The sequence below is a fragment of the Chlamydomonas reinhardtii genome, chromosome 16 (genome assembly GCF_000002595.2).
Source record: "Chlamydomonas reinhardtii strain CC-503 cw92 mt+ chromosome 16, whole genome shotgun sequence".
Taxonomy (NCBI): domain Eukaryota; kingdom Viridiplantae; phylum Chlorophyta; class Chlorophyceae; order Chlamydomonadales; family Chlamydomonadaceae; genus Chlamydomonas; species Chlamydomonas reinhardtii.
The window spans coordinates 3,212,892-3,237,281 of NC_057019.1; the positions used below are offsets into that span (position 1 = coordinate 3,212,892).

The 24,390-nt window shown below is 56.4% G+C and overlaps 3 protein-coding genes across 3 annotated transcripts; 2 read left to right on the top strand and 1 right to left on the bottom strand.

Moving 5' to 3' along the window:
- The first annotated feature begins 64 nt into the window (after window positions 1-64).
- CHLRE_16g666500v5 (uncharacterized protein) lies at window positions 65-4,488 on the top strand. The gene is made up of 12 exons (XM_043071071.1): window positions 65-420; window positions 494-565; window positions 690-785; window positions 909-1,177; window positions 1,472-1,589; window positions 1,741-1,983; window positions 2,138-2,358; window positions 2,619-2,703; window positions 2,864-2,998; window positions 3,284-3,384; window positions 3,539-3,635; window positions 3,785-4,488. Exons 1-12 carry the CDS (start codon window positions 259-261, stop codon window positions 3,869-3,871), a joined length of 1,686 nt encoding a protein of 561 aa, XP_042915712.1. The 5' UTR covers window positions 65-258; the 3' UTR covers window positions 3,872-4,488.
- Window positions 4,489-4,542: 54 nt separating this feature from the next.
- On the bottom strand, window positions 4,543-10,047 carry CHLRE_16g666550v5 (uncharacterized protein). The gene is made up of 12 exons (XM_001701380.2): window positions 9,769-10,047; window positions 9,158-9,308; window positions 8,948-8,995; window positions 8,501-8,580; window positions 8,230-8,268; window positions 8,031-8,087; window positions 7,516-7,705; window positions 7,212-7,288; window positions 6,816-6,949; window positions 6,537-6,582; window positions 6,295-6,382; window positions 4,543-6,171 (listed from the first exon to the last, which is right to left on the bottom strand). Exons 1-12 carry the CDS (start codon window positions 10,018-10,020, stop codon window positions 6,068-6,070), a joined length of 1,266 nt encoding a protein of 421 aa, XP_001701432.1. The 5' UTR covers window positions 10,021-10,047; the 3' UTR covers window positions 4,543-6,067.
- A 147-nt stretch (window positions 10,048-10,194) lies between these two features.
- On the top strand, window positions 10,195-23,506 carry CHLRE_16g666576v5 (uncharacterized protein). The gene is made up of 13 exons (XM_001701408.3): window positions 10,195-10,478; window positions 10,587-10,598; window positions 10,670-12,551; window positions 12,799-13,788; window positions 13,957-14,364; window positions 18,529-18,575; window positions 18,777-19,741; window positions 19,895-20,043; window positions 20,221-20,389; window positions 20,556-20,647; window positions 22,053-22,151; window positions 22,320-22,403; window positions 22,665-23,506. Exons 2-13 carry the CDS (start codon window positions 10,594-10,596, stop codon window positions 22,749-22,751), a joined length of 4,977 nt encoding a protein of 1,658 aa, XP_001701460.2. The 5' UTR covers window positions 10,195-10,478; window positions 10,587-10,593; the 3' UTR covers window positions 22,752-23,506.
- The last annotated feature ends 884 nt before the right edge of the window (window positions 23,507-24,390 follow it).

Genomic DNA, 24,390 nt, shown 5'->3' on the forward strand with positions numbered 1-24,390 from the left:
CACGCTGTGCCAGCTTTGGTCCATTCCACAGCTGTTGACCACTGAAGACTCACATGGCATTGAACATTATCGTATCTTTGAAACAGTCACGTAATTGTGTAGACGATACAAGCTTATTTCGCTGCTTGGAGTTGCCACAACGGAAGTATGCTTTGCGTGATATTATAGTTGATGATGCCTCTACCATATGCTTAGTTCATTGCTGCAGTAGATTTGGGGCCTACTCTTCAATTGTCGAGTCCGCGCGCTGTCCCGCGAATGCAGCAGCCACAGCAAGCACAACAACAACAGCAGCAGCAGCAAAATCATGCCTCGCAAGTCAACCCGGTCTGGCTGGCGCAAAGCCGGCTGAGGCGGAGGAAGTTTGATGAATGTATCGAAGTCTGCACTGGAATCCTAGAAAAAAACCCATATGACCAGGTGCGGACACAAGCCTTGTGAAGGTCATGGGTTGCTGGTTAAACTGGCTTAACTTCGCGACATGCCCCCGTAGGCAGTATGGTACCTGAAGACGCGCGCACTCACGCTGAAAAATTGGCTCGACGATCTGGAGATTGAAGAGGAGGTGAGGCGTGCAAGCGGCCCGGGTCATAGGCAGAGTGCCGGGGGAGGGTGAAAGGAAAAAGGCGATGGGGGTTGCCGCAGGTTGGTGAGCACACTGACATACCACGACCCGTGTGTGCACACAGGGGGTCGCAGACGTGCTCCTGGATGAGCACCAGGTGGCTCAGGTGCCACGGCCCGGCACCTCCTTATCACGACCCCTCACAAGCGCCTCTGGGTCGGTAGGTGACGCTGCGGCGCGAGAGCTATATGTGACACCTGCTGGGCCACATGTGACCACGGGACCGTCTGGGGCTGCATACAGGGCGTATTGTTTGAAGACACCTGCCCCCGCTGCTACACAGGGAGCACCCAGCCAGGCCGTGCGGCCCATGACTAACAGCGGGCGGCCGCTGACGGGCTTCGCGCGGCCAGGCACTGGCTCACAGCGTCCTACGACAAGCGCGAACGGCCGGGTGGGCACTGCTAGCCTGCAGCAGGCGCTCAAAGGCGCCAAGCCGGGCACGGCGCGGCCGGTGACTACATCGGGGCGCTTCGTGCGGCTGGGCACCGCCAGCCTGGCGTCCGAACCGGGAGGCCCGTTCATCAACGTGGAGCGGCTGGACCTGCGCAAGTGAGTCAGGACGCGGAAATGGGCTGGAAAGGGGCGCAAGGTTACCGGGGCCGAACGCCTTGCAGCGGAGCGACTGTCGTGGAACCGGGATTACAAGAAGGGGCAGGGCAGCTGTTCCTGGAGGCGCTGTTGGGAGGGTGATAGCGGCAGCTCAACCTTAGGATACGGTGGCAGGCTGGACGGGAGTACTGGTCGTATCATAAGGTCGTTGCAGCGGCGGGGGCATCAGGTGGTCTGCCAAGGGCTAACGGCTACCTGGCTGAGCGCCTCCACCTGCATGTTGTCTCAACGCAGGTACGCCGCGCGGCCACTGCTCGCCCGCGCGCTGTGTGACTACCTCATTTACACTGAGCACAATATGAAGAAGGCGCTGGAGCTGTGCGCGCTGGCCACACAGGTGGCCGAGTACCAGGTGGGAGCAAGCAGGCGTCTCTCGGGTGGCCTAGGACACGTAGTCCTATGTCTCATTTGGCTTGAGCTAAGACTGGTAAATTGGTAATCCGTCGTACGGTGATTAATGCGTCCATTGAAGATGCTGAGCTGTGCGCCGCACATGTCGACAGGACTGGTGGTGGAAGGCTCGTCTGGGCAAATGCTACTACCAGCTGGGGCTGTTGCGTGACGCCGAGCGGCAGTTCAAGAGCTCCCTGGGGCAGGGGCAGGGCGCGGCAGCTGCAGCTGCAGCTGGTGTGGTGGGGGGCGGCAGCGGCGGGCCGTCAGGCCCCGGCAGCAACGGGCTAAATGGTGGTGCGGTGATGATCAGCTGTGTGCTCGAGCTGTGCAAGATTTACCTGCGCATGGACCAGGTGCGGCGGCCTTGCGTTTAATTGGGGGTGCGACTGGTCTGGGTGCGTCAGGGGCCCATTAGCAGCGCAGCACACCTAGCCATCAGCGCGTCCACCTGCCTGCCCCGTGTCCCCCCTGCCTGCCCCCTGCCTCCCTCGCCCTTTACACCGTCAGCCCAACACGGCGCTGGAGCACTACACGTCAGCGCTGGGCGCGCACCCCGGCGACTCCTCACTTTTGCTGGGGGTGGCACGCGTGTACGACGCACTTGGGGACGCGGAGAAGGCGGTGGCGTTCTACAAGAACGTGCTCTTCCACGATGCCAGCAACGTCGAGGCCATCGCTTGCCTGGCGGCACACCATTTCTACACTGACCAGCCGGAGATCGCGCTGCGGTGAGCCGTTGGGCCGGGCGGGCTGGGCTTATTTCGAGCCGATCAAAGTGGGGTCAGGGGCTGGAGCTGAATTGTGGTGGGGGGGACAGGATTACACGTTACTAGCAGGCAGGGTAGACGCGGGAGCAGAATACCTAGCGTAGGAAGCGTTTGGCAACTGAGGTGGCTGTACACAGCACATTGTGTTCGTGCCTCTTGCTGCGTCCCGCTCCCTGACTCTCTTGCCACGCTGCTTTGCAAACCGGCTCTGCACCTGGCAGGTACTACCGGCGGCTGCTGCAGATGGGCGTGACCAACTCGGAGCTGTGGAACAACCTGGGGCTGTGCTGCTTCTACGCATCACAGGTAGGTTAGATGTGATGGCCTCTCATGTTATAACTGCATGCGCTAGCTTGCGCACAGATACCAACCTGCCATGTCAGTGGCCGATGTCGCAGGCTGTATTTGAAGTGCCCACACGAGGCACTATGCCGATGTTCTCCTCCCCCCCCCCCTCGAAACGCAGTACGACATGTGCCTGGGCTGCTTCGACCGTGCGCTGGCTCTGGCGGACGACAATGCGCTGCCCGACATCTGGTACAACATCGGCCAGGTGGCGGTGGGCATTGGCGACCTGGCGCTGGCCTATCAGGCCTTCAAGGTAGGGCCGGGAGATGCCGCAAGTGATGATGGGAACAAGGAGTGGTAGGGGATGCCTCCTTCCTCGAAGCCTTATCGATTGTGCAGTGTCTCCGGCCTGCGCACCCTGCTGCATCGTCCCCTTCGTTCGATACCACAGCTGTGCAATGCGCTGCAGCCGCGCGGGCTCCGTGCGCTGTCGCTTGGGGTAGCGCGGCTGTTCGGCGGACATCTTTGGCTCTCGGAGGCAACGAAGACAAGTAGCTGAATGTAGTGTAATATTCACGCCCCATCCTCACGTCCCCAGATCGCCATCAGCATCAACCCCAACCACGCCGAGGCACTCAACAACCTGGGCGTGCTTGAGTACCGCAAAGGCAATGACGACTCGGCCGCGTCGCTGTTCAGGTAGCATTGCGAGGGCAAGCGGAAGCCAGATGGGGAACATTACTGCATTTTGTGTTCATGTTTTTGCGCTCCGACACGTCTGCATGGCGCCCCATAACGACGTGATCGCTTTGCATGACGCTGCCCTCGGTATGCCTTCACCCCATCCCGCCAGGTCTGGCCAGCGCGAGGGCAGCCACGTGTTTGAGGTGTTCTTCAACGGCGCGCTGCTGGCTTTCAAGGCGGGAGACTTCCAAGTCAGCTTCGACCTGGTGCGTGTGCGGGAAGGGCATGCACCCCCGTGTGCCTGAAGCAGCCTGGGAGTCCCAAATCCAGGGCTGTGCCGGGGAAGCGGCGTGTTGCAGCGTAGCAGCCCACAAGGTTCTTGGCATTGACGATTGGCCCTGTGGCTAACCCTCAGGTCAACAAAGCGCTCGAAGCCTATCCGGAGCACACCGAGTCGCACGAGCTGCTTAAACAGCTTAAGGCCCATTTCACTATGCTGTGAGGCCTGCGCTGCATGCGGCATGCTGGCTTAGGCTTTGGTACAGCCACCAGGTGCGGCGGCCGCATAGCCTCATTTGCCTTGATGTGGGAGCGTTAAAAGTTAACATTTGGTGTGTAGCTCCAGGTTATTGTAAGCAAAGTTCATCGAGAACGGTGTGTGCTAACACGGTGTTAAGGTTATTGGACGATGAGACGCCGTGAAATGAGGCACCACGGCAGTATGGACCCGGCTTGCGTGGCCGGAGAGTCCGATTGGCGGTTAGCTGTTGGCAGGTTTGCAGAGGGTGCAACGGTACGTATGCGCCTGAGGGCGTGGGGGTTGCGTGGCTTGCGGGTAGCTGCACTGGTGGCTGCTCGTGACCGAGTTGTGTCACGGTGCTCTGGGGCACGGGCGCCTCTGTGGAGCCGTAGCCCGTACTGTAGGTTTCAAGGCCAGTGGTGTGGTGCAGTACTTAGGTGATTGCTCGACCGGAGCTTCTAGAAAGACCACCTTAATTGCCATCGTGCGCCGACATGGTTTGCTGCACGGTTGTGGGGCTCTGGCGGGCTTCGGCTTGGCTTCGACTGGTGACGGTGTAGCAGCTGAGACACGCTATGTGCGCAGAAACAATGCACGGTTTGGCGAAGGTCGGCAGCCTTCTGGGGGGAGGGCGGTTTCCCTTCGGGCCGGAGTTCCCTCCAGGGTTACACGGGCTTTCTAACAAGGAGGTGGCTGCCTTAGGGAGGCAGGAAAAGGGCTGAGCCCTCCCCTCCCGGGTCGTTATCAACCCAGCCACCTTGACGCGGGCGCCTACTAAGCACACGCCTCTATGTTGGGGGCCTTTGGCATCCCCGCAAATCCGGACGTGGCCGGTTGGGTGGGGTGCACAGTCCGTGCTAACCCGCAGCTAACAAACTAGTCACGTCACTCGCCGCCAATCGACACGTGCACCCTCAGCCCCACGCCCTGCTAGCGGGCTTTCTAACAACCCCTGCCATGTATGAAGTACGCCCCGATCCCCTTCCTGGCGCTGCCAGGAAGGGCCCCCTGCGGGGGCCCTAAAATCTCCTGCGCGCCAGGAGCGCTTGCCCCCAGCTACTCCTGTATGTACATTCCCAGCCCCATTGGATAGCTGCCTCAGTCTTGTTACGTGCGCTTCCCTTCCGCCACCACGTACAGCCACGTATACCTTCAGAACCCCCAGCCCAGCTCCTCCAGGTCCAACTCCTGCGCCAGCGTCAGGTCACCACCCGCCTCTAGCGCTGTGCGATGGGCAAGACAATGCACGGTAACCAAAAAGCAGAGCTTTCTCCTTAACCTAAGCACTGCACCGTTGTGCTTGCCCATAAATACTTCCCTGACCTGGGTGCTGGGCACCCTTGCTTGGTCGCACTGTCCCTTCTGGTAATGTCGCATTCATTGTACTGCAGTTACTACCCTGATTGAACCTCTGAAAGTGGATTCGGAATACTCTCGTCAAGCTCTTCCGTTTTAGAACATGGGGCCTTTCCCAGTCGAAACTACTCCATCCCCCTGGCAAAAAGAAGCAAGGCGGAGGCGCGGAGGAGTAGCTCCAGGGGCACAGGCACCCATATCACGACCGGGACTCCTCATGTGAGTTCATGTAGTATCATGCGCCCGCCGCACACACTGCACACACTCGGCGCAGTTATCAATCCTCACAGGGCACATGGCAAGGGAATACCAGTCCACTTGAGTTACTTTGCGCTGCTGCGCATAAGTGAAAGAAACGACGAGAGCAGGCACACCTTTGGCTTGGCTGCATCCAGGGGAGGTGGCTGCATCCTTACCGCTGAGCATGCCTCACTGTTCGACTGGATCGACAGTCGCACTCAACTGGAGCTACTACACAAGCGCTAGGGCGCAAAGAGCAGCGTGCACTGACTCGCAATACCCGTCCAAGAAAGACATCATCACATGCGATCAACATGATTGTTACTGCCCAGCAAGACCTACGCTTGTCGTGACACTTATCCTGCACATAATATGCAACTCCAGGACGGCGGCACCCCCATCAAAGCTTCAACTCAACACTCGAGGTCGCGCATGCTTGCCGTTGCGTAGACTTCCGCCCTCTTCCGCTCCCGCTCAGTTGCTGTCGCACAGGTCAACGACCTCCACCAGGCCCCACTTCTTAATGCTGATGCTGCACTTCTTCTTGCAGTACCGCCAACTGCACCGTGCCACCCGCTACATCTAGGGCAGCTTGGCAGGGCTGGTGGCCTCCGACTCAGGCCACACAAACCCATCCAGGCGGATGAGCACCTCGTTCCGCCGAATGCCGGGCGGGGTGGACGGGTCTACAAGGGGCGGAGAGCACGCATGTAATTTGTCATATATAGCCGCTGCCAAGTGTAGTTAGCAGGGATGGCATTCATGGGCTTGCGGCAACCCAGGCGTGGTCCGAACAGGCCCAGGCTTACCGTTGTAGCGCGCCAGCTGGTAGCCCACCGCCGGCTTGTACCCGTCCCGAATGAGCATGTCACGCAGCTGCCGCTCGTTGCTCACCACCTTGCAGGATGGCATAACATAGTTTCATTTCACTCACCCGCTTCGGTGCGCGCAGAAGGTGCCAGTACGCAAGACCCGCACGACATGCAGCAGGGGCAAGTGCCGGCGGCCAAGACTCACGACACTAGCAGTTCCATCCTACTATGGCACGCACCTCGAAGTCCAGCGGCCAGCCGGCAAAGCGAATGGCAGCTGCGTATCTGTGTTGTCAGAGGGGTAGTCGCCACGGGTAGTCGACCATCGGGGAGTTAATTGTTTTGAATGCCCTAAGTTGGCAGCGTTGCAAGCGTCTGACTGAAGAGGTGGAGTGGGGGTGCGGCCCGGGCATCCGGTAACTGACTTACCCGGCCAGTGTGCGTAGGAAGCCCGCCGCATACAAAGCCAGCCATAATCGGGACCCCTCTCACAAAAGCGGCCCCCTGAGGGTGCTCACCTGGCCTCCTCGCGCTTACGGGCGATGCGGGGGTCGGAGGGCGCGGGCAGTGCCGCCAGGTCGGCGTAGCGCTTCTCCATCACGAACTGCATGGCGGTGCTGCTATTGGAGGACGGTTCGATGTTCTGGAACACCTGCAAGGGCGGCAGGGGTGGCAGGGGAGAGGGTAGTTCATTGTAATGTCTGCCAGAGCCTAACAATGAGGCACAGGGGCAATGCAGCCACCATCCACCGTGGAGACCGTGTTCCTTGGGAAGGTGTGGCGCCCTGCACGCTCGACTCCTTCAACGGCACCACCTTTAGGTCATGTCTTGAGCTTCCCACCCTGGTCCCAAGCAGCGCGCACGCCACTCCCCATACAATACTCAAGCCTACTACCATCCTTAAGGGACCCACCGGTGTTGTCATCTCCATGGCCAGCTGCGCAGTGTTGCCTCCGAACAGGTAGCGGGCCAGGTCCGAGAAGCCGGCGCCTGGAGTGATTTAAGTGGACAGCAAGGAAAGCAAGGGCGAGGTTCAATACGTTGGCAAGCATTCAAAGGCGAAGCTCTTGCGGCCGTGCGGGTTACATGCCTGACGCACACCTGCAGTAGGCTGGGTATCCACCCCCACCCCGATAAGTGACGGTATCATGACGCGTTGGGTCCCGAGCGGTGGGCTCCGGCAAGTGACCCCACCCCACCTCCATTCCCTCACCCACCCGACGCTGGCCCCGCGCCGCTGCCCATGGACGTCTCCGCCACGGTGTAGGGCTCGTAGGCGCGGATCTCGTAGTCTTTGAAGCGCTTGAGCACCGTGTACTTGGGCGTTTCAATGCCCGGCGTGACCTGCAGCTGCAGGAACTGCCGCAGCACGTGCTGCAGTCCCTCCAGGCTCAGGAACCCATTCCGCTGCACACAGCCGGAGAGGGCAGGTTAGCTTATTTCCTCCCCAAATAGACCAAGAACCAGAGCGGAAGTAGAGGCACGAGGATGCATGATAGGACACGCTGCACCTCGATTCAGGGGGGGGGGGCACATCGTGGGTTCATGTGCGGTGAAACACGAACAGCAGAGAGACAGAAAGCCGCAACAGCACCAAGCTACAATACTTCGGTACCGGCCAGGGAGACGAACATTCAGAACGCATGCAGCTCCCCCCCCCGGGGCTCGGTTACTTCGAAATTGGAGACGACTCACCCCCTTCCTCTGGGCTCCACCTCGCTCACGCACGCACCTGCAGCGCATCCCAGTAGTCGGTGTGGCTGAGGATGAGGCCGGACTGCGGGTCCACCTGCGGGACATTGGGGAAACGAGGGGTGACGAGGCAGGGAAGGTAAGACAGGCATCATACCAGGTGGCGTGATCTCCGACAAACTGACTGGCGTCTCGCATGTCGGCCCCGAAGCTGCATGCAGATGGCTACAACAACTCACCCGGTACACGGTGCGGCCAGTAAAAGTTAGGGTTGGCTTCTGCGAGGGTGAGAGGGGGCCGGGTTGTACATGCCCGAGCACAGGGGTGCCGGTGAGCAAAAGCACAAGAGATAGGCATGAGCCCAAGCCAGCCAAACCAGATTACACGCATGGCATCGCGGACTTAATTTAAGAGCAGAACCCAAGCACCGGAGCTAATGGAGTTGACATCCATTCAGACAAATCTCTCAGTGCTTTCGGCCTGGAGCCCGGTGCTTCCGGCAGCACTCACCCATGGTACGAGCCAGAACAGCATCTCCATCGACCACGTGGCCGTGACGGTGTCCGGGCCGCTCACGGCGACGTTGAAGACTGCGGGCAGAACAGAGTAGCATGTCTACCGTGTTGATTTCACGCACAGAGCCACAGCGCCATGCCACGGCACGCTGACATGCCTCGCCTCCCCAGACTCGCCACAACACACTCCACTCCAACCACGCGCGCAACAGGCTCGCACTTGCAGGCCCTGGCGAGCGGCACAACGCCACGGCAAGGCATGCTGACACGTTTCAAGTTCCCTACCCTTGGATGCGCCGTCACATCGTACTCCGGCACACCAGGCACACACATCCCGGCTCAGCATTGCTGTACGGGATCTAGCGTGTAAGATTCACCATACCTCAGCACGTCGCTATCACAGCACAGTGACACAATGATAGCACTGTTGCCTGGCACTCACGGTCAAATTGGATGTTGAAGAACGTGCGCAGGAGCCGAATGTTGAAGACTGTGGGCAGCACAGGGAGGTTCAGCCGTAGGTCAGGTGCCCGCCGCTCATCATCTCCCTGGGGACCCCGCCTCTTCTTCCCTTCCATATTGCAGTAACTTCTGACGCATTGCTACAACACCATAGTCTCAACAGGGCCAGCATCTAATAAGTGGCACTTACTGTAGCCCTCCCGGTTTGTGTATTTGGTGATGGGGTCCTCAAATGTGATGTCAGGGCTGTAGCGCGCCTCCGTGATCTCCCCCTTCTCAAACAACATCTTCAAGTCCGTGGCCAGGAACCGGCAGGTGTCGTTCATGATGAACGCCTGGCGCTGTGCAGTGCGGCGGGGGTTGGATGGGACCGTAGAGGATACCGGTAGCGAGCGTTTGATGGTTTAGTGAGAACAGGATGGGGAGTATACAGTCATCGGGTAATCATTGATAACGCGGGCATACGCGCGTCAGAGCCAGTGTGTTATTGTGTTTGTACTTCGGGCGCTCGAGCGCACTTTGCGCAACCCTTTCCGGCGTAAGCGTGTCTGTGTCGGTGCTGGAACGCGCCAGGATGACAGGAAACAACCGTCAGAACCCGAAGACGTTTCAGTACCAACCCCCTGTAGCCCTACACTTTGCGGTGCGTTAGCCGTGCGTTGCCCGTTGCCAATTATCCCTAGCATCCGACACCTCTCCCACCCTATATGCCGGGCCAACGCGCCTTCCGTAGCCGGCAAGTCGTGGCCGGCATGCCAGCCCCACACGCGTCGCTCGCAACGCACCCAAGCTTTGACGCACCTGGCGCTCTGCTTCTTGGAGATTTGTAGCCTGCGCATCCGCATTCAAATTCCCAGCTGGCTCGACATCATTTTCCAGTTTTACTAGGACGCGTTCCTCCACTGCTGGTGCCTCATCATAGCTTGAGGTCTTCAGTGGTGGGCAGAATGGCGCCCGCGATGCATGCACAGACCGTGCACGCGAAAAATGTGCAGCATGTCGCCGAGCTGCTGACACTCTTAGCTGCGTATGAAGCCTCGCGTTCAGCTGCATCGAAGCAATACTACTACAAGAGTACAGTAGGTCTGTAAGCATGCACGGGTCGACTATGCGCACTTGCGCATGCACCTGTGCGTGGGGATGGCATTCATTTAGGCTGGATCCGCCAAACGCCTGTGAAATCGTCATTATAGTTTTCCAGCGATCAAGTTGTTTAGTCAGTGCCAACAATATATCCAGTGAATCCCTGCTGTTTTAGAAGTCTGATAGGCCTGGCTGTCGCCCCAAACTGCAAACGCAAGGGGCGCCAACGACTAGAAATGCAACGCGCGGAAGTCTGGCCGCTTGAGCTGGTTCCTAGCCCGCTGGCGGGGCAGCATTTTACGCCGAGCGCGAGCATCTCTACCAGCTTTTACTTCTCCAGCTCCCCTCTGAACGCGGACTATTCTTCGGCGGCTCAAGTGTCTGCAGATTACAACAAGAAAGCTATTGACGACGTTTCGCAGCTGTTGGTGAGGTCGCAACCGGATATGTATGTCAATTCTGTTCGCGAAACTCGGGGTTTCACCCTTCCACTTGGCCACTGAATCGTGCTTGTGTCCCGGGTGATGCTGTCCCAGGACGCCGATGAGGCGTGCTCAGCGGCTGGCGGCATTGGCAGCTTTACTACGGACGCGTGTTCGGCACCGGACCAGAGCCCCAGCTCCCAGCGCGAACTCCAGCGGTCCTTTGGCTCCGAGGCCGCCGCACACGGCAAGTGCTCCCGAGTGCAGGCAGCAGCGCCATTTAAGCCAGCTAGCCCTGCTGTCCTCAAGCAGCAGCTGCAGCTTGAAGCTGACGCCATTCTGACGGAGTTCAGGCAGGCGCTGTCATACGGGCACGGCGCGCAGCAGTCCAATGTGGTCACTGGCGATGCGCCAATGGCACAGATGCAAGAGTGGACGTTGTCGGCTGGCCACAATGTGACCTCCTGTGCCGCAGTGGCGACCATGGATGAAACTCCCACCTCGTGGCGAGGAGTGGGGCGAACAGCGCTGGAGAGCATTACGCGTGCTGACGGCCGCCAGGTTGACATCACCCCACAGTCTGAGGCGGCGTCTTGCATGGGGCCTCACTGCACCAGCGTTAGTGGTGTCGGAGGGCTGGACAGCCGCTGCACAGCCCTGTTACGACCAGTGTCAACAACCACTGCTTCAGGCGGCTTCACAGACCAGCCCAGCGCCAACAGGTACTGGCGAGGCATACAGCGGCAGCAGCAAGGGATGCTGCGGCAACTGCAGCCGCAGACCCAGAACAGCCATTACTGCGCCCCCCGGGACCAGCCACCGCATGCAGTGGCGGCCTCGGCTGTAGTCAGCCTGTTGCCTCCTGGGCGGCTTTGCGGTGGTTGGCGAGCTGCCAGTGCTGAAGCCATGGCGGCCAGCAGCCCAGCATTGGCGCCATCAGTAGACCTCAGCCGGCTGCTGGAGTCACCCTCGCCTGGCGGCAGCACGCCGCAGCAGCAAAAGCCAGTCAGCAGCAGGATCGGAGTGCTTGCCACCACGGACAAAACCAACTCCGGCAGTTCTGGCTGTGGTTTCGGCTTTGCCCCGCCTGATGCCAGCGACATGCCCACGCCAATGGGTGTCTCACGGGAGCTCAGCTTCATGCCGTGTAGCATGGCCAAATCTGCTGCTACCGCTGCAACAGCTGCACCAGCGACATTACTACCGGGGGAAGGTTCGACCTGCACAGGCCACTTCAGCAGCATATCACCACAATCTGCCACCCCCGTGCTGATAACTAGTGTGGCAGCAGGGCAAGCCATGTCAAAGCCCGGCCTGCGCAGTGAGCGCCAGGGCTGGCAGGACCCCGGCGCTCTTGGGCAGTTGCAGCAGCAGTACACGTCACCTTATCCAGTGAAAACTGGTGCTACCTGTTCATTGGAGCAAGGCATGTGTGCACAACCGCATGACGCTTCTCCCCAAGCACCACTGCTGGGGCCCGAGCAGCAGCCGGCCAGCATGCTGCTGCCAACAGCGGACAACGCAGGACTGCTGCTGTCCCCACATGCCCTGATCAATGACGAAATGTCATGGGCGTCGTGGGCCTCAGAAGCTGACCTTATCAGCAGGAGGCTGGCGCCATTAGCTGGAGGCGGAGGGCAGCTGCCAGTGGTTGCACGGAGGGGAGTCAGCACCAGTCCAGCTGTGAGTGCTGCTGCAAGCAGCACCCTGTCGAACGGGTCCCCACTTCCGCCTGCACTTTCCTTGCCATCGTGTGAGGTGCAGCACTCTGCTAGAAATGGTGAGACTGGCCCTGGAGAAAGAGGGCCATCACACTCCAGCGCTTGCCGCGAGCTCAGTCTGCTACAGGCAGCAGTGCTGAGCGGCTCACAGCCTGGCAGTGATGATGAACCCGATGGCGACAGAAAGCTCAGTTCGCCCATCTCGACTGCAAGCAGCCCCAGCAGTCTTGACAGCAGCCTGTGGCACCACCATATTCTGTCTGGCGCACATGGCGCAGGAACTTTAGCAGGCGAGGCGGCATCACCCACCAGTTTTTGTGCCTGCATGGCATGGGCCGGCAGCACGGTGGAGTGGCAGGCAAGTGGTCAGCAGGGCGAAATAGAAATAGATACACCCTGCCGTAGGCAAGTGGTGTGGATTAAGGGAGTGGGGGGAGATGAGGAGGTGGGCCAGGCCAGCACGGTGGAGTGGCAGGCAAGTGGCCAGCAGGGCGCTGTTGAATCATTTGGTATGACGTGGAGTCACTGCAGGAAACATTCGGCCCAAAAAGGCAAGTAAGAACTGCTGACCATAGCAGGTACCATCTGGTTGTACATGCTTGCAGGTGGTACGAAACCCAGTATTTGAGGACGATGAGGATGCTGGTGGCTCATCTGCCCTGACTGCGACACCTTTACTGGTGCCTGGCACCAGATGCAGCCTGGCTGGGATTGCTGCTCGTGCTGGCACTGCCAGCCCTATGCATGCCCACAGCAGGAGTGCAGCAGGCGGCCCACCAGTGACCCCACCACACAAGCAGGCAGGTGGAGGGGCGGAGGCTGTTGACGGCGTGGCTGCACACAGCAAGCAAGACAGCAGCCCCCAGCAGCAGGGTGTTGGCCACTTTGGCCGCTTGTTGGGGTCAGACCATTGTTCGCCCAGCCTTTGTGAGCTACAGCGGCGTCTGGGGCTAGCAGCAGCTGATGTGGATGATGTTGGCGCCAGCACTGCCAAGCTAGGCAAGCTCCAGAGAGGTTGGACTGCAGTGGCTCAGCAGGATGAGGCCAGGCAGTGGGGCGCCACTGCTAAATCCATCAGTCACAAAGTGTGGCATGCAACTGCCGGCATACTCACTGATCCAGAGGCACAACTGAGCACTTCCCAGTCAGCAATGTCTGGGCCACCGGCGTCTGCTGGCATGGATGCGACCTTGCGCGGCCTGCTTGCAGACCTGGAGTTGGCGCACATGTGGCTGACAGGCATGCTTGAAGCAGCAGTGGCATTGGTGGCCGTGGGCGCACCAGACTCTGATGAGTACAGAGCCACACGGTCGCCACCAGCAGCTACCCTAGGGCTTCTGACACCTGTCAGCAGGCCTGCCGCCACTACTGGAGGTGGCGAGGCCTGCACAGCCTCTGTGATCTCAGCTGCACCAGACCAGATTGCAGCTGCCGATGCTGTGGGGCGGGCCATTCCTCAGCTGCTCAAGCTGGTGCAGGAGAACAGCGGCTTGGCGCGTGCAAATGAGCAGCTCCGTGGTGAACTGGGCCGCACCCAGGCTGCACAGCTGGAGGTACAGGCGTGTACCAAGCTGCTGCAGGCGATGCTAGAGGAGGTGCGCATGGTCATTGCTTGCACGCGAGGGGCATTAGCATAGTGTTTGCCTGTATGTCTAGTGGACAGGGTTGATGGAGGGCTAGAATAGGCACAGGGTCATCAACACGTACTAATCTTTGAATCACACACCTAGCTGAGGTCCTACTGATGTGTGTATTTCCTGCAGCGTGGCCATGAGGTGGCACGCCTGTCAAAGGCCCATCTGTGGCACACAGTGCAACTGGAGTCCCAGCTGACCTGCTGCCAGGAGCACATCCTGCAGCTGGAGTGCGCGCAGTCGCAGTTCACCCTGCAGGCCCAGCAGCAGGCGCAGCAGCTTGAGGAGGCAAATGCACAAGTCGCTGCCCTCAGTGCTGACATGGCTGGCCTGCATGCACGGGTCCAGGAGTATGCCAGTGAGTGTCACACACAACAGCAGCATGCAGTGGTGCTGGAGCGGGAGCTGGCAGCCATGTCTGTGGCAGTGCAGCAGGAGGCTGATGCAGTGCAGGTGGCGGACGCTGCCGCAGCGGCTGTGGCTGCTGACACACAGGAGCAGCACAGCAACTGGCTGCAGCTCCTCCCACCCTTGATGGTGAGTTTATGGCTGTTGTTGGGGTGTGCAGCAAACGTACACAGATATATTCATGTTTTAATGCCCTGAATTTTCTAATCATTTGGAAAAGTCTCTAAGTGAACACAGTAGTTAGTTTAGTCTGAACTGGATCCGATTGCAGCTGTCGGTATCCCACCCAAGCGTTGCTCCTCCAACACCAACCACCACACACGCAGCAGGGCTTGTTGTCAGGACCTACAGTTGGGGGGGGGGGGACAGGGCTTGGTGTCAGGACCTACAGTTGGGGGGGGGGGGACACTAGTGGGGCGGGTTGGTGATCGCACTACATGTGAGGGTTCGGGAGGGTCTGCAACTGACAAATGCATGATTTGGTATTAATGGTTTAAATGTAGTGTGAATTTGATCAGCGTGCTTGCACACTTTAAATGCAACCAGGTCTCAAACCTCCAATCCCTTCCCTTCTAGCGTCTTAGTTCCGCCTTCCTTGTGTTTCTACAAAGTTATGTATTTTCATGGACCCCGTGAGGGGTGCTTTAAGCAGATCACATCTTGGGCAGGGTGCCTCAAATGGGATAATAACATTTGTGCAGAAACTGGTATAACTGGGTGGGCCCCCTCCCGGTGCTCAATGTGACCACCAAGGCTTCCACCCCTCCCCCTTCAGAGGAGCCAACATGGGAAGCGCTACCACTCACTAACATATGGGCTCTCACACAATTCTCCTCAATTTATAAGATACGATTGTGGGTTTGGCATGCGGCCAGTGCAGCCCCCACATGCCCCCCACTTGGTTTCCCCCAGGTGAATTATACGCAAGTACTTATTGTCACTATGGTAAAAGTTTAAGCTGAACTGATTCGGTAGTGGGTCGCCCCGATTCTCTCCACGGGGCCTCGCCCTTTTCGCGCTTTGTGAAGCGCACCACCCCCTTGTCTTAAGCTGAACTGGATACAGTTGCAGCTGTCCATATCTCGCCCTGGCCTGTCTGAGCCTGTCCTAACCCAGTCCAAATCCAGTTGGGAACATGCCTAGCGCAGGGTAATCTGTTAATGAGTCCAGCCCAAATCCCGTCCAAAATATGGTAGGTAGGACTGTTTACATGAGGAATCAAGACACACCTCATTACTGCTTGCACCGCGGTCATCTTTCATGTGTCTGCTCTTGACTACCATGTGCTGGCAGGTCCCATTACCGTGTATAATCATACAACTCAGTTCCCATCGACCCCACATAATGCTAGGTTGGTGGAGGGGTTTCAGGAGGGTTGCTGGAGGGTGGCTGTGTAGCAGCCACAAAACACATCCCAGGATGACAGGATTGCTTACCAGCTGGCTGCAGTTTAGTGCAGGATATGTCAGCCTAGGAAAGAGAAGGCCTTAGCAGCACTGTGCAGGATGTATTGTTACTCCAAAATGTCTGCTTGCTTGCTGGCACAGGGCTATGTAATCACACAGAGTTGGAAGCATGGATCAACCTTGCGACCTGCCAGTCTATTGTGCTGACCAGTGATCAAGTGATTCAGGTGCACTATTCAGTCTTGATGCCATATGTAAGCATATAAAATGCTCCACAGATGTCAAGGGATGCTTACATGTACATGTGCCAATATGTATGACAGTAAATATGGCGTGTTTGACATTTGCAAACTATCTCGGTCCCGGTGATGCTGTTTTTGCCTTTGTAATCAGCCATGGTGACAGGTGGCGGGTCCAGCACGTTTGCAAGCGGGCGTGCAGCTTGGCAACGGAATGCGCCACCGTGCAGGGGCGGGGGGGGGGGGGGGCGGGGGGAAGCGAGCATTAACTCTGCAGCATAAATGTGATGCTTTTGAGCCCTGACCCTTTGAGGCCGTGAAAAGCTATCCAGCAACGTCTTCAGGCGGCAACGACGCGGTTCTGGTGAGGGAAGGTGGCGAGGGAGGTGACAGGGGAGGTGTGCCGCGGGGGTGAGTGGGGTCCGAGCGTGAGTGGGGTCCGACACCAGCGACCGGCGACCAGCGACGAAGCGGTGGTTGTCGGCAGGTCGTAGCCGTAGATAGCCGTGATGTCGCTCCGTCAATTGCTACGTGATCCTGTTGTTATGCACCAATGTGCCGTTGATATTTGCTAGGGGCCAATAAGCAACTGTCCCTTATTCATGTCGCTGATCAGCCTCCTTCTGTGTGCGTTCTTCGCTGTAAAAATCCTTATATATATGGTATGGTGTAACGCGACTACTTTGCAGGGCTATCGTGTGCCCATGCAGCGCTTGCAAAGCGCTTGCCCCGCAAGCGAGCTAGCGCTGCCCCATTGAAGGATTGTGCCTTTCATGTTATCATGCATCTATTGTTGTATCTGATCAGGGCAAAGGTGCAGAAACAAGGGACCCCATGTTGCACCTTTTTTCCCTGTGCATATTTCGCGGCTCGCGTCAATGAATTTAGGGCTTTCATGATACAATGATGACAGCGCAGTAGGTCTGCCGAGTAATGACGCGGTATTCAGACACCCCGTCTCGCGCCTTTTTTCCCTGTGCGCATTCTGCTAAATCTTTTGAGCCATGAACCTGCGGGCTGCGAATAGCTACCTAGACATCTCTTCGTGCGGCACTATCTCGCCGGCACTGCGCTGAATTTGATTAAACATCTTTTCGGCGCGGACCCAGGGTCGCCGACTCAGTCGGAATTGCAACCCTAGTTTTCAGCATAACAAATTGCGGGGCACCCTTGCTTGGTCGGACTGTCCCTTCTTTGTAATGTCGCAATCATAACAAATTGTCCCTTCTTTGTAATATCGCAACCATAACAAATTATTTACAAATGGCCTAAATGCACATTGGTATGACAACGGTCTCAGGAGGGGCAAAAACATGTCCACACATGTTTCTCCGCGCATGCACAGGATTAGCCTCCCTCTTTCAGGAATTACCTTATATAACATGTAAGAATGCTATGAGGGTGGCTGTCACCACATTTCATGAGGCATGCTTTTGCTAGAGTCACGCTGTAAAGCCCCGGACCCTCAAGTTAATCTTATGAAGTATACTTGAGTTGACGGCAATCTAAATTGGCGTCAAGTCAGGCTGTCTGTGTGAGCTTGTAGAGCATTTTGACTGTGACATCACCAAATTGGTCTCAAACAAGATATTTTGGGTGTGAATAGTGTATACTTAGTATACATTAAACACCTGCGCTGCACTGAGCTACTTATGAGGTCAGCCCAACGATTGTATGTGTCGGACCGTGCCAAACAGGGCGGAACACCCCCCCCCGGACGCCAATACCCCCCTGACATAGCAGTTGCATTAACTGTTGTGCAAAAAACCGCACTTGCTCCACGGGTATGATGCATATGTTGCTGGGAGGAGAAGTTTGTACAACATTCCCTGCACATGTTATAGCCCCTGCCATTTGACCCCTCTCCCAGACCGGCGTCATACCCATGTGGCCTGAATGCAAGCCCACAGTACTTTGTTTTATACAGTTTGTATCATATGAATTGTGGAGCCAAGTTGGGCCCATGTGATGGCTCGGCGTCTTGGAATACTGGGACTGTCCCCTCTGTAACATCCACATTCAAATGAATTTTATCATGCAAGTTTTATCACATGAATTTTATCATAGCAGCACACCCAGACCGCCATCTTTATGTATTTCCTACCCAGTATGGCACTGCACCTACTTAGACCCTCAGATCTGCCCTGACCAGCATTCTAAATAGGGTACCTAATTACAGCCTTTCACTGTGCAACATCTATTACATTGTGTGTGGCCACTCATCAGGTTACTTGGAACCACAAACTTAGCCTGCATTCTCAAAATCATTTATTAACCTTAGGTGGCATAACAACTACAGTACAAGTTGAAGCCCTCTGCTGGCATGCAAGCGAGGAAGCTGTAACAGGGCATTTTGGCACTGCTGCACACCCCCATTGGTGAAGACCATAGCACTACTGGCTGCTCACTTCCAACACTGCACACTTGAGCATCCATACCTACAGCATTGCACATCTGGAGCATTCCACATCAGTGATTCCAAACTGGGTAATATGATACAGTGTTACCCCTCTGTGTTGTGCCTCTGTGTACTGAGAAAGTAACTCACATGAGTAGATGTCACGTATGGGATATTGATTACCCACATGTTTGCAACCCGAATAATTGCATCATTTTCAATGGTTTGTTTGCCACTACTCGACATGTAGGCACCAACAGCTGATGACATGGCAAACACTAAGCTGGGCATAAGCTGGTGGGTGGGTGGGCGGGCATGTTTTTTCATCTGTAATGGCATGATATAATCATGGCATCGGGTTACTTACTTGCCGCAGGGATGCTGTGCTTGCCAATGGGGTTTTGGTCTTCGTACAGTATGCATAACCTCCTGTATGCATGATCATACCTTGTTGGTAGATGCTCTCCCTCACACATGTCCTGTCCTTGCCCACTACAGTGCACAACTGTGGCAGCCGCCAGCCGAGTGCTGCAGCCCGATGCTGTTTCCGCACACCACTGGTGCCAGCACTGCCTCTGATGGTGATGCAGCCCATCATGGTGACAGTGCCAGCTCCAGGTCCGCCCACCAGCAGCAGCACCCATTCTGGAATTCCCAGGAACAGAGGCTGCTCATCCAGCAGATGAGCAACCTTCAGTGGCAGCTGGTACAGGCACAGGAACATGTGGAACAGCTGCAGGATGAACTGGAGGCGGCACGTGTGGCCATGAGCGAGCTGGTTGCAGAGCGCTCAGAGGCAAGGGCGGAGGTGGCTCGCATGGAGGCAACTGCCAACCAGTTCAGCAAAACAGTGGCAGCGGCACAGGCGGCTGAGGTGCAGGCAAGGGAGAGTGAGCAGCATGCTCAGCATGCCACAGGGCTGTGTGAGGCCCAGCTGTTGGCAGTCCTGTCACAGCTGGAGATTAACCAGCAGCAGTTTAACATGCGTGAGCAGGGCCTACAGCAGCTGGTGGTCCAGCTGCAGGGTGAGCGTGAGACCCTCAAGCAGGGATCACAGCAGGAGTTGATGAGCCTGCAACAACAGCTGGAGCAGCTAAAATGCACCTGCCAAGCCATCAAGCTTGAATCAGGGCAGGAGGTGGAGGGCCTGAGGCAGCAGCTTGCACAGGCTCAGGCGCAGGTCAGACAGGTAGCATGGGAGCAAGCGCATCAGTGGCAGCAGCAAGATGATGCTATGGAGCAGGAAAAACAGCAGCTACAGGAGGAGCGCTGTCGCTCAGCAGCCCTGGAAGTGGAGGTCCAGACAGCCACCCGCCGGTTGCAGGACTTCAAGAAGCAGCTGCAGGCAGTTTCAACAGCAGCACATGCTGAGGTGGTGAACATGGCCTGCTGGAGCACCCCAACCAGCGCAGTTCAGCACAATGTGGCTGCTGCAGCAACAGCCGCTCAATACCCTGCAGCAGGTCAGCACTCCTACCTGCTGGTTGGAAGGGCCAGCAGGTTGCTTTGGTTATGATAGGAAACACATGCAAGCCTGGGTCACAATGCATCCCATGCCTTAAGTTGCACTATCACAGGAAGTACACTTAATGATGCTGCCACATACTCACCTGCAGGGCATGCTGACTCTCTGCCTGGGCCGGAGCATGACCTGGACGAGCTGCACTCATCCCTAGACATGGCAGTGACTGGTGGGGTGTTTGATGCCCCTGGCAGACTGACTACCTGCATGCTGCCGGCTTATGCAGACGCAATGCAAGGCCAGGTGAGTGCAAGACCCATCTTCATTTGGAGTTTAGCAAGCATGCTGCTTGTGGTTCTGTGTGATGGCTTTACAAATGCTCTATTGTTGCTGTAAACTTACATATCCGTAATGGCTTGGCTGCCTTGCCTTGCCTGCCTGCCTTGCCTGATCCATACAACTGCCTATCATCACATACAGGAGCAATTGGATTTGGCATCAGGTGGGTTGCTGGTGGCCATGAGCAGCACCCAGCATGTCATTGGCAGTAGTGCCTGCCAGCACCTAGCTGAGCCAGTGCTGCAGCTGCGCTATGCTCTCAAGACACTGGCGCAAACCACCATGGAGCTTGTCAAGATCATTACAGGCGGTAAGCATCCAATGTGGGTTGCAAATATACACAATGCATGCGGGTTGGTGCAATGATGGTCCTGGGGCATGTTGTGGGTGGATTGGAACTTTGCATTGATATGCCTGCTGGCTTGGTATTGCAGACTTCTTGGTTGGACATCAAACTATCATACACATCATCACAGGTGCCACGCTTGGCAATCTTCCCGCAATGGACATTGGGGCACCAACCATGCATTCTGCTGGCTCCACCACTGGCATAAGCTGCAGTTTGAAGGTAAGGCACAATCTCAGCCACTTGACAAAACATTGATGTGTACACTACATATGATTATTGCACGGGTTGCTTGGGGATCAAAAGGGTAAGCTGGATGAGTGGATTCTGCTTGCCAGGTTTTAGGGGGAAAACTGAGGGGCTACCCTAAATTGGCCCACCAGGCCGCGAGGCATTTTGGTCATCCCTGCTGGCGATTTGCCAATTTGATACCCTATAGATGTCATATGAGGATTGTTGCAACCATCCGGGCAGGATTGGGAGCGTTCTGAGTGCACATTGCGCCTTAAATGCTCAACATGTTGTTTTGTGTGTCGTCTGCAGGCGCATTCTGGCATGCACAAATCACCAAAGGACAAACATCAACAGATACTAAATGCGCAGACCAAGCAACCTGCAGTCCGTCTGCCCCACATGCCATATCTCTCATAGGCAGTGTTTTGTTCCTGGATTTCATGCCGTCAAGTTATCTGCAAACTTAGACGTAAGCTAGCTAGCTTCGAGCCAAATTGACGGGGTCCTAGCAAGCGTGACGTGTAACATTTTCACTTCAGTTTTCGCTAAAATTTATGTCCAGAAACCGTTCAGAGACCTTCATGTATCCCACATGATGCCATTTCAATGCTATAGGGGCCTGGACTCATGCAGTCCCCAGGCACTTGCTGAAGTGGCATCCGGCGCACCAAGTCCGGCCCTTGTTTGCCCATTTAAGCTTGCAAAGCTGTCACTTACACATAAAGGTTAATATATATATATATGCAGAGAACGCAGGGGGCAGGCACGCAGGGCCATTTTTGGGGACTGGCTGGGAATCGGCCTCTTACTGGCTTCCCAGACCTTGGATAATCCTAATATTATATAAGCATGCAAAACTAAACCAGGCAGGCTCTGAATCCATGCAGGCCAGCCGCACGGGCAAGTGGGCCAAATTGGGGTAGCCTGGCACATTCCGAGCTACTAGTACCCAGGGTACTGAGAAAATAATTTGCCTAAATTGACGCAGGTAAGGGAAACTAATTTTTTGACAGCACTGCCCATAGCAAAGTTGCCCCATATTGACTATGGCATCCCCAAAACACTATGGATTACCAGCACCCATTCCAGAGTTTTGCAGGCACACTCCATGCATGGTAGCGTTTGGAGACGGGGGGAAATGTAGGCACTGGGTACGTGACACACCACTTGGACGAATCCCTGGGCGGGGCAGGCTTACTTGCCAGCCAGGCAGGCGGGGGCATGCCAGCCATGAGGCCCATGCCAGTGTGTCCACACATGTCCCGTATGTTGGATCAGACATGACTTGCGGCACCCTTCCTGAATGTATATGTTCGAAATATTTCATAACCTTTGTAATTGTCAAGGTTGCGCACAGCGTCTGCTAAAGCTATGCCTGCCTTCTGGATTGCAGGAGCATGTGTGGATTGTGGAGAACCTTCATGAGATGACTCCAGCCGTGCAACAGATGGCGAGGCAGCTTGCAGCATGCCTGCCCTATTTGACCACTTCTGTAAGTTTAGATGGCCTACCATTTGCCATGCGTTCTGTGCTGCTGCCTATCTATAAGCTGGATGGGCTCTGGATATGTAGCATCATGTTGTGAGTATTTAAGACATTGTTGAGTGCAAGCTGCACATGTATTGTATGTATCATGTTGTGCCTTGTTTGGTATGCACAGGAATTGAGGGTTCAGCTCACAGACCTCAAGCAACAGTTGGACCAGGAGCGTGCACAGCAATTTGAGGAACAGTTGGAGACTAGAGTGAGTGGGTCAGCTGGAAGGCAAGGAGTGAATATGGGGTGTAGCCATCCTCATGTAGCACTAGGAAGGGGAGTATACGGTATGAGCATTGCCATGCGCCTTGCATTACAGTATGCCCAGCTGACTCATTGTGGAGATTTGCACACATGGCTAAAGTGCATTCATATGGCTGTTGTGGGCTTGTATATAGAGACTAAGGGCATGTTGGTGATTGCAATAATCAGAAATCACCCTACTGCCCCCCTCCCATTCCTTGCTCAGGTACACCTGGCATCCCTGCAACGTGTGGCACAGCAGCTGGCAGCCAAGGTCACAGAGTATGAAGCAATCATTCCAAAACTGCACTGACATGAGAATGATGAGACCTTGTGACCCCTGCCTGTTGCATAGTGTTCAGCACCAGCTGGACATGGCAAGCTCTTACAGCTGGGAATTTGAGCAAACTAATAGTTGAGGATTTGAGTGATTGTCCAGGCATTTACAGATGCCCTGGGGAAGTCAGCAGCCAAGCAAAGTCAGATCCTCAGGAGAGTGAATGTGAGCAGGGTAAATGTAAATATAGGTCTCTGGCAGATAGCCAGTGTTTCCAAAACTGAGTACTATTATTACCCGTTTGGGTCAAAATTGACACAGGTACTGGAACCTAATTATTGGGGCCTTGAGTACCAAAACAAGGGTACCAAAATACTAATTGGCCAGACACTATTCTACCCAGGCCCACCGCTTATAATACTTGCTATGCATATTACAGTAAGGTTAAGGATAAGAACTTTGGCAAAGTCAAGGCCATTAAGTCCTTCAGTGGGTGGTCTGTCTGGGGCGCCGGCTGGGGTGTCCTTGGCCAGGGTGGGGGCCTCTGCTGCGTGCGGGGACAGTGATGGGGAGTACAGGGCGGTGTGCTTGACCTCAGAGGCCTGCAGTGCTATTGGTGCTGACCTTGCCACCTTCCAGAACCACCTTCCTGATGTGAGCTGGCAGCCTTTGGCAGCAACCTGTTTGGAGGGCGACTCCTGCAGTACCTGCGGGGCCTGGGGGCCTCGGACACCAGCCTCTCCATTGGCTTTGTGCCTGCAGGCCACATTGCGGTCTTGGCACAGCTTCAAGATGAGCTGCCTATTTCTTTTCTGATGTGGACGTTGCAGAGAGGCAAGCAAGGCAAGCACCCACCAGGCAACCCTCAACACCCACAGCCCACACAAAGCAGCAGCAGAAGAAAAGAAGTCTGTAGCACAACACACCAGCAGGGACCAAGCAGGGACTCAAGAAGAGGCCACCCTGACAAGCACCAAAACCACCACGGAACCGCCTGGGAAGCACCTCTCCCTCTCATTCCAAATCCAAATCCGGCAAAGGGAAACGAATTGCCCCAAGCAAAAGCAGCCCCTAGGGGGCACACAAACCAAACAAGGAAAAGCAAACAGAAACTCTGCAAAACACTAAACAAACCCCCGCCCAAGGCAACAGCAAAATAAAGGAACCGCCATCTGGAACCAGAAGCAGAAAACACAAGAAAACCAAACACTGTCTGGCCCCCCAGGGCCACCCACGGGACCCCACACCTGACCCAAACACAGCTAGCCCTCCACTGGGGATGACAGAGGCCCAGGCCCCAAGTCCCTGCAGGCCACCCCCAAACTAAAGCCCCTTCTATGGTCCTCATCTCAAACACCCAATCCAACACCAGTGCTGGTGAAATCACCTGCTGCATGCGGTTGAGCGGCTGCCTAACTTGGCCTGGCTGCTCTCCGCTCAGCCACCAGACGCACCCCTGCCACTGGACCCCAGTTCCACCAGTGCTGGCGTGGGATTGGGTACTTAAGATGAGGGCCGTAGGCGGCGGCGGCGCGGGTGGGCACAATGGCAGCGGTGCGGCGGTGCCCCCCCCCCCCCACACACACACACACAGGCCATGGCTGCTGTCGTCGCCGGCACTCATGCTGGACCCGTGCTGCCCCCCCGCCGGCGGCACCCCAGAGGCTGCACAGGC